Source organism: Phragmites australis, chromosome 4, assembly GCF_958298935.1.
Source record: "Phragmites australis chromosome 4, lpPhrAust1.1, whole genome shotgun sequence".
NCBI lineage: Eukaryota > Viridiplantae > Streptophyta > Magnoliopsida > Poales > Poaceae > Phragmites > Phragmites australis.
In genome coordinates this window covers 14939324-14948022 of record NC_084924.1, presented here as the reverse complement: position 1 = coordinate 14948022, position 8699 = coordinate 14939324, and the positions used below count along the sequence as shown (strand labels likewise).

The following is an 8699-nucleotide window of genomic DNA, read 5'->3' as shown; positions in this document are numbered from 1 at the left end:
TCCACCCACACACCTCTCCTTCCAGCCGCTACCTCTCCTCCCCATCACCGCCTCAGCCTCGCCCCCACCGCCGCCACCTCCTCACCCCGACAGTCGTCGCCCCCTCTTCTCCCCTGCAACCGCCTCCACCACCTCACCCCCACCACCGCCTCAGCCTCTCCCCCCCCCCCCTCTCACCGCCTCCTTCTCTCCCCTCTCCATCACCGCTATCTCCTCCTCCTCTCCCCAGCCTTGGACACAACTATACCATGTCAAATGCATGTCGCACCGCATCCGGTGTGTGTTGACATGGCAAAAAAAATTAGACTCGCGAGTCCAGGTAACACTGTCCTTTGTACAAATCATTTGTTGGTATCATTAAAAGATTCATCCAGCGCAATGATAGAGCTCTCATTCTTCCCGTTGAATAGTTTGTTGAAGTACTCTTGCCATCTAGTCTTGGTCTCATCATCTCTCACCAGAAATCAACTGGTCCCATCCTTGATGCATTTGACTTAGTTGATGTCCCTCATCTTCCTTTCATGGATCTTGGTCATCTTATAGATGTATTTTTATCCTCCCTTTGTGCCCAACCGATGATAAAGCTTATCATAAGCATGACCTCTTGATTCGCTCATAGCTCGCTTTTGCGGTCTTCTTTGTCACTTTGTAGTTCTCTATGTTATCCAAACTTCTGTCAAGGTGTAAGCATCTGAAACATTCTTTCTTCTCCTTGATAGCCTTCTGAACATCCTCGTTCCACCACCAAAGAACCCTCACTAATAACCTTCTCCTTAAAATTCTGTGCCGCCTATCCTTTGAGCTTCCACTACTTTGTTCTTGCAATTTTGGTGCCCTTATCCCATCGAGCACGTATGCGAAAGTGAAAGTCAGCCACCACAAGTTTATGTTGAGGGACAACACACTCTCCAAGTATCACCTTACAATCTAAGCAAACATGTCTATCCTCTCTAAGCTAAGTTATGGTTTTCCTTCAAAAACATATAATTTTAACTATAAATATGCATTGACAACCCTACCCCCTAATATTTATGCAGTATCACTCTTTATCATATTTGTAGGTTCTCAAGAATCATAAGTAAATCTTCAAGATGCCTCTAGATTTAAAATGTGTGTACTTCAAACAAGTGTGGTGTATTAAGTTGGTATTATCAAATAATTCACCAAGCACAAACATAGAACCTAGAGCACCTTAATTGATTGTCATGAATACAGAACAATTATTGTCAGAATAATGAAGAGTAAACATGTGAATATATGGCTAGAAGGTAACTGTGACAAACATCCTTTCACTTGAACAAGAGATCAACGTATTAGTGAAGGAAAATTAAGATATATTACCATGATACAAAAGGAATGGTTGCACATAAACTTCACTGAATACTTGACCATCTTCTAATTGGTTTTCTTCCTGTCACGGGAGTTGATTGTACATCTTCTCCTTAGTGTTCCCTACATGTTTGTGCAATCCAACACAGTGATACATGACCACCAACATCATCTTGAAGAATAGTTGCAACACAACTCCAGTATCAATGAGCAATTTTTTTCTCCATATCCTCGTCGACTTCGTCATCACTCCCCTCATCCTCTGAAGCAACACCAGCTTCCAGGTCCTCCTCATCTACCTCATCCTCCTCATCATCATATTCCTCATTTTCATCATCCTCCCCTTCTACACCAAACTCCCCTACCATCATTTGCTCACTGTGACTATTCTTACGTTCCTTGCCCTTTCCAACCTTCTCCTTCCCCATATGCATAAAATGCAGGTACTGATACATTATCCCCATCATCGGGTGCTTGTCCACCAGCATCTGAGCACCACCGTCTGTGTCCTTAGCTTGTGCAACATGTAGAAAATTCCAGGGTGCCTAGCCACTACTTTCCTGAGCCCTGGCGGCAACCGTAGCACCTCCCCAAGCTTCACAAGCACCTCCTTCTCCATCTTCTTCCCCACCATGAGGCTCAGCACCTCGTGCAACATAGCCACGGTCCTCTTTTCCGTGATGTCACTCCTGGGCGCCAGGTGCGACCCATCCTTGTAGGGCGAGATGTAAGGCAGGCTCTGCCACTCGTCCAACCACTTGCGCACCTTCTTGTCGAGCTCGAACCCCTAGGGGAACGACAGCGGAAAGGCAACCATGTCACCTACCTTGTACCCGCCAATGCGCTACGCATAGGCCTACATCATGGACACAACGAGATCCTTCCAATAGCAAATGAACTCCAGGAGAGTGCTATCGGGGGAGAGCACGAAGTAGTTCGGTAGTGTGGAAGCAGCGATCGAGTGAAGTCCGGCATGAGTCCAAGGTCAAGGAGTAGCCGTGCGACGAGGCAGAGCGGGAGCGCATGGGAGGGTGCGAGCATGAGCAGCCTCAACAGCCGATCTGTGGCATCAGGGCGGGTGGAATTGATTGTTTGCGTTTTGGTTGCATGGAGCGCAGTCTGCTCCTAGGGGTTGAGGAGACCCTAACGGGGTGAGGCGAAAGTGCGGACGTAGAGGGGTAGAGACACAGGAAGCAGTAGGGGTAGAACGAGAATAGGATGGTGGACGACAGCAAGTGCAGAGGCATGGGGCATGCGGCGGCAGCGTGGAGGTGAGGAGCGCGTCCATGGCGAGGAGGAACGGCACGAGGTGGCGCTCCCACTCCATGGCATGGTCGAGGGCACGATCGCGTCCAGGAGGCCCCACGCCGGCACGAGAAGTGCGGCCGGCCCCGCCATGGCAGCCTAGGGGCAACAGTAGAGGCATCTCTTCTTCATGTGGCAGCGAATTTGGTAGGTGTTTTACAGCAAAAATGCGGTAGCGGGTAGGTAGGGAATGTTAGAATATAATAATTTGTTGGTGTCAATGTCTTATCTTTCTTTTGTGTTTTGAGTCAAACGCATGTTGCCTTGCTCATGTCAGGCACGTGCGAGTAGGTATAGGACTGAGACGTGGGACATGACTTGTGTCACATCATGGTGACTTTATTGCACAACATTAGCTGCGACGTGCGATGTAGCGCAAGTTGCGGAGTATGGATCACATGTAAGGGTAGGTCTGTAAGAGTCTATAAATAAGAAGAGGAAGAAAACCAAAAAGTCGTGGTGGTTGTGCGGCAAAAAATCTTTCTCTCGCATCTGAGTGCTTCATGTGTTCCTCCGACTAGTTCATCAAAGTGGTCGTGCAAGTAGTCACGCGTCCTTGTGAGTGGTCACTAGTTCAGCTTGAGTGGTCGAGGACCACTCATGGAGTGGTCTTTCTATGGTCGCGTGATCGTGAGGAGTGGTCGTGCGTCTTCTTCCGGGTGGTCGTGAGCGCACGGAAAAGATCCGAGAGGCCAACAATTGGTATCAGAGCCTAGGTCCCTAGTTTTTTCTACCCCTGCGACACGTCGCAATCAAAGGCTCCGGAAGGCTCGAGGATTTCCCGGACTCCGTTGTGATGGGGACGTCATGGGTCTCCCTCTCCCACTCCGCACTGAGAACGGAACCGTGACGACGGTGGCTGTACGCTCGTGGTGCAGCGAACGGTGCGAGAGGTTGGAGGCTCGGTGGCGTATCCAACTCTCACCCGGACGAACTACAACGATTGGTCGCTGATGATGAAGGTGATGGTCCAAGCTCACAAGGCTTTGGGAGGTCATCAACATTGGCAGCGCCGAGGAACAAGAAGATCGGATGGCGTTAGAGGCCATTCCCTGGGCAGTTCCACCGGAGATGATTTCTACACTGGCAACCAAGCCCAGCACCACGGAGGCTTGGGAGAGCCTCAAGGCCATGCACATCAGCACCAATCGCGTGCGGAAAGCGAAATCCCAGCAGCTCCGCAAGGAGTATGAGGTGATCCAGTTCCATGACGGGGAGGCAGTGGAGGATTTTGCGCTGCACCTGAGCGGTCTGGTGAACCAGATGGCGACCGTCGGTGAGGTCATCGACAACACAGCTGTTGTCGAGAAGTACCTGCGCATGGTGCCTCCCAGGTTTGCGCAGATCACCCTGTACATTGAGACTTCTCTTGATCTATCCACACTATCCATCGAGAATGTGACCAGTTGGTTGAAGGCAGCTGAGGACTGCTGCATGACAAATGTGAGCGGGCAACTCCTATTCACCGAGACGGAATGGATAGCATGGCAAAAGGATCAATAGCCTGGAGAGGGCTCCTCCTACTCTGGCAAAGGTGGTGGCCGCGGACGCCGCGGTAGCAAGCTAAGTTAGAAGAAGGGCGACTCCAACGGCCGCGATGGCAAGCAAGAGTCTGGGTGCGATGTCACAAATGACAAGTGCCAAAACTGCGGCAAACTTGGCCATTGGACCAAGGACTACCGGCAACTGAAGCGCGACGAGCAAGCACACCTCGTGCAGGGTGACGACGATGAGTCAATCCTGCTGATGGAACAGGCATGCGCCCTCACCGACTCAATGGAACTGACGTACCCCGGGTGCGTTGAGCTCGATGAGATGCGCGCACAGGTGAACCTTGGTTGCGAAGGCAAGAGCCAAAGCGATGTGTGGTACCTGGACACTAGAGCTAGCAACCACATGACTGGCGACGATGACACATTCGCGGAGCTTGACACCGGTACCATCGATTCGGTCAAGTTTGGGGACGGCTCCATTGTTGACATCCGAGGTCGCACCACGGTGCTGTTCAAGTGCAAGAACAGTGATCACCGCGCCGTCACGGACGTCTACTTCATCCCCAAGCTGAAGAGCAACATCATCAGCATTGGTTAGCTCGACGAGCGAGGCTACCAAGTGCTGATCAATGGGGGAGTGTTACAGATCCATGATCAGAAGCGCAGTCTTCTCGCCAAGGTAACGTGCTCCAAGAACCGGTTGTACACAATGAGGCTGAATATCACACAGCCGGTGTGCCTGGCCACACAGCACGATGATAAGGCATGGCTCTGGCATGCCCATTTTGGTCATCTGTACTTCGATGCGCTGAAGAAGCTGGTGCACCACGAGATGATGCGTGGTTTACCGGCGATTGACCACGTTGGAGAAGTCTACGACAACTATCTTGCTGGCAAGCAACGATATGTTGCGTTCTCGCAGAAAGCCAACTACCGCACTGGGGGTCTTCTAGACCTTGTGCACGATGATCTGTGCAGGCCCATCACTCCACCAACGAACGGCGGGTGGTGCTACTTCCTGTTGCTGGTGGACGACCACAGCCGCTACATGTGGCTATCTACTAACCAGCAAGGACGAGGCAGCCACGGCGATCAAAGAGTTCCAATTGCGCGTTGAGACGGAGACCAAGCGGTGACTGCGAGTACTGCAAACTTATCAGGGTGGTGAATTCACCTCGGTTGAGTTCAGGCAGTACTGAACTGAGCAAGGAGTCGAGCACCACCTCACAGCGTCCTACTCCCCACAGCAGAATGGTGTTGTGGAATGGCTCAACCAGACCATCACCGGGATGGCACGCTATCTGCTCATGGTGAAGCAGATGCCAGCGATGTTTTGGGGATAGGCAGTGACCACAACGCTCTTCCTTCTCAACCGGTCGCCAACCAAGAGTCTGAGCGGCATGACCCCGTTCGAGGCTTGGCATGGGCGGAAGCCTGATGTCTCATTCTTGCGCACGTTTGGCTGTGTGGCATGTGTCAAGGTGACCAAGCTGAACCTGCAGAAGCTTGATGATCGTAGTGTTCCAACGGTGTTCCTCGGGTACGAGCCAGGGACCAAGGCATATAGACTATTTGACCCCCAAGCACGTCGCATTCACGTCTCTCGTGATGTGATCTTAGACGAGAAGAGGTGTTGGGATTGATCAACGACAGATGAGTCAACAACAACAGGACTCGACAGCAACTTCATCGTTGAGTATGAAGAGTGCCAAAGCTCTGAGGCAGTGAAGGAGGCTCTAGCTAGCGTGGTGACCACGAGTCGACCTACTGCGACCACATGTCCACCAGGTGTGACCACGTGTCCGGGAACAGTGACCAGTCCGCCTGCTAGGACACCAGGGCGACCAGCATCGACTCTCTTCGTCATGCCACCAACCGATGGTTACCAGTACCTCAATGCCGAGCACGATGACGGGACGCTCTGTTTCCGCACCATCGAGGACACCCTGGGCGATGCCACGCCACATGGGCAGGCAACCCGAGAACTCGATGAGCACAAGCTGCACTTGGTGAGTGCAGAGAAGCTGACCACCTTCTTCGGGGCGAAGCGTAAGTCGTGCTGGCATCGCGCAATGCTGGAGGAGATGCGGTCGATCAAAGACAATGAGACATGAGAGCTCGTCGATCCACTGATTGGACGTCGGCCGATCGAGTTGAAATGGGTGTTCAAGGTCAAGTGCGATGAGAAGGGTGAGCTGGTGAAGCACAAGGCGCGACTTGTGGAGAAAGGCTACATTCAGCGCGAGGGCATTGATTTCGAGGAAGTCTTTGCACAAGGACTAGTCCGTCCACCACATGGATGTGAAGTCTACATTCCTGAACAGGGAGCTCATCGAGGAGGTCTTCGTGCAGCAGCCAACGGGGTTCGTCATGGAGCATCAAGAGCACAAGGTGATGAGGTTGAGCAAGGCTCTGTACGGGCTACGCCAAGTGCCCCGTGCCTGGAACACCAAGCTGGACGCGAGCCTCATCTCGCTGGGCTTCATCAAGTGTGCCAGCGAGCACGCTCTATACACGTGCCACATCAGACCTGGTCTGCTGGTCATGGGCGTGTATGTTGATGATTTAATCATCATCGGGCCAAGCCATATCGACATTGACAAGTTCAAGCAAGAGATGATGTCAATGTTCCACATGAGTGACATTGGTCTGCTCACCTATTACCTTGGCATTGAGGTGAGTCAAGGTGAAGACGGAATCGCGCTCTGCCAAAGCGCTTATGCTAGCAAGCTCCTAGAGAGGAGCAGCATGGAGGGGTGCAACCCATGTCATGCGCCATTGGAGGAGCGGTTGAAACTCTCCAAGGAAAGCATGGCACCACCAGTTGATGCGACACGCTACCGGAGCATTGTAGGAGCATTGTAGCTATCTGGTGCACACACGGTCGGACATTGCGTTCGCCATGGGGTATGTCAGTCGGTACATGGAGGATCCATGCGAAGATCACTACACGGCAGTCAAGCATCTCCTCCGCCACGTGGTTGGTACTCACGGGTATGGTGTTGTCTACAAGAAGGAAGGAGGGGTCGCACTCACGTTGACAGGGTACAGCAACAGTGACATGGCTGACGACCTTGATGGCTGCAAGAGCACAACCAGCGTTCTCTTCCTCCTCGGCCACAGTCCCATCTCCTGGCAATCGCAGAAGCAGAGAGTGGTTGCACTCTCCACATGCAAAGCAGAGTATATAGTTGTGGCTACAGTAGCTTGCCAGGGAGTTTGGCTCGCTCGATTGCTGCGCAAGCTCACCAATGAAGAGCTCCAAGCACTGACATTGATGGTGGACAACAAGTCTGCCATCTCACTCATCAAGAACCCAGCCCTCCACGACAGGAGCAAGCACATTGACACCCGATATCACTTCATACGTGATTGTGTCGCTAGAGGACAGATCGACCCCGAATTCGTTGAATCTGAATGGCAGCTCACGGACATCCTCACCAAACCACTCGGTCATGTTCAGTTCTAGGAGCTTCGTGTAAGGATTGGCATGGTCAAGATCAAGAAGCGACAACAAGATTAGGGGAGAATGTTAGAATATAATAACTTGTAGGTGCCAATGTCTTATCTTTTCTTTTGTGTTTTGAGTCAAATGCACGTTGCCTTGTTTGTGTCAAGGATGCGAGTAGGTATAGGACTGATACGTGGAACATGACTTGCGTCATGTCATGGCGACTTTCATGCAATGTAGCGCAAGTTGTGCAACGTGGGTCACATGTAAGGGTAGTTCTGTAAGAGTCTATAAATAAGAATAGGAAGAAAACCGAAAAATCGTGGTGGTTGTGTGGTACAAAAATCTTTCTCTCTTGTATCTGAGTACTTCCTGTGTTCCTCTGACTAGTTCATCAGATTGGTCATGCGAGTAGTCATGCATCCTCGTGAATGGTCACTAGTTTAGCTTGAGTGGTCGAGGACCACTCATGGAGTGGTCGTTTTGTGGTCACGTGGTCGTGAGGAGTGGTTGTGCGTCTCCTTCCGTGTGGTCTTGAGCGCACGGAAAAGATCCGAGAGGCCAACAGGGAAGGGAGTGAAGAGGAGGGCATTGAGATGCATGGATCGATGGTGATCTCGTGCTTTTTTAGGAGGTAGGTTGGGTCGAGAGTTTCCGACCAAATATTCATAGTGTAGCTTGCGAGCTACTTGAGTTTAACTATTCTAGGTTCAATCCAAAAATGATTCAAACTTGAGCATGGTTCAAGGCTCACGAGCATCAAGAGCACGAGTTCGATAATGCTCAAGTTAACGAGTATTGTGATTTTTATTTGAGTTGACACCCTACTAAGTCCTTATAACCTTAACTTTCGTTATGTATCTCCATGACCTATAGAGACGTTACAAGGACTGATAGCGAGGGATCATCCTTACGATTACCTAGGTGACCACATCACAACAGCCAACCAAGGCGGCAAGACCTACTCGAGTTTTTTTAAGGTTTCTTCTATTACCAAGCTTAGGTGAGCCGAACTCGAGCTTACTTGAGCCGAGCTTGAGCTCATCCCCAAATTCAACCGCCATCATAAGATCACTTGAGCTTGGCTCTATCTTCTGTCGACCTCGAGCCTAACAGGGCAA

At 51.2% G+C, this 8699-nt stretch overlaps 2 protein-coding genes and 1 pseudogene across 2 annotated transcripts; 2 read left to right on the top strand and 1 right to left on the bottom strand.

Moving 5' to 3' along the window:
* Window positions 1-1532: 1532 nt before the first annotated feature.
* On the bottom strand, window positions 1533-2727 carry LOC133914630 (protein WHAT'S THIS FACTOR 9, mitochondrial-like; annotated as a pseudogene).
* A 939-nt stretch (window positions 2728-3666) lies between these two features.
* On the top strand, window positions 3667-4725 carry LOC133914629 (uncharacterized). Its single transcript, XM_062357694.1, has 2 exons — window positions 3667-4077; window positions 4273-4725. The coding sequence occupies exons 1-2, from the start codon at window positions 3667-3669 to the stop codon at window positions 4723-4725; spliced, it is 864 nt and encodes a 287-aa protein (XP_062213678.1).
* A 2304-nt stretch (window positions 4726-7029) lies between these two features.
* On the top strand, window positions 7030-7596 carry LOC133914627 (secreted RxLR effector protein 161-like). The gene has a single exon (XM_062357693.1). It carries the CDS (start codon window positions 7030-7032, stop codon window positions 7594-7596), a length of 567 nt encoding a protein of 188 aa, XP_062213677.1.
* The last annotated feature ends 1103 nt before the right edge of the window (window positions 7597-8699 follow it).

Excerpts from the sequence above, each read along its gene's own strand:
- LOC133914629 (XM_062357694.1), top strand. The coding sequence starts at position 3,667 with ATGGCGTTAGAGGCCATTCCCTGGGCAGTTCCACCGGAGATGATTTCT. Across the intron at positions 4,078-4,272 it reads AGGACTGCTGCATGACAAAT|TGCCAAAACTGCGGCAAACT; the intron begins GTGAGCGGGCAA and ends ACAAATGACAAG.
- LOC133914627 (XM_062357693.1), top strand. The coding sequence starts at position 7,030 with ATGGGGTATGTCAGTCGGTACATGGAGGATCCATGCGAAGATCACTAC.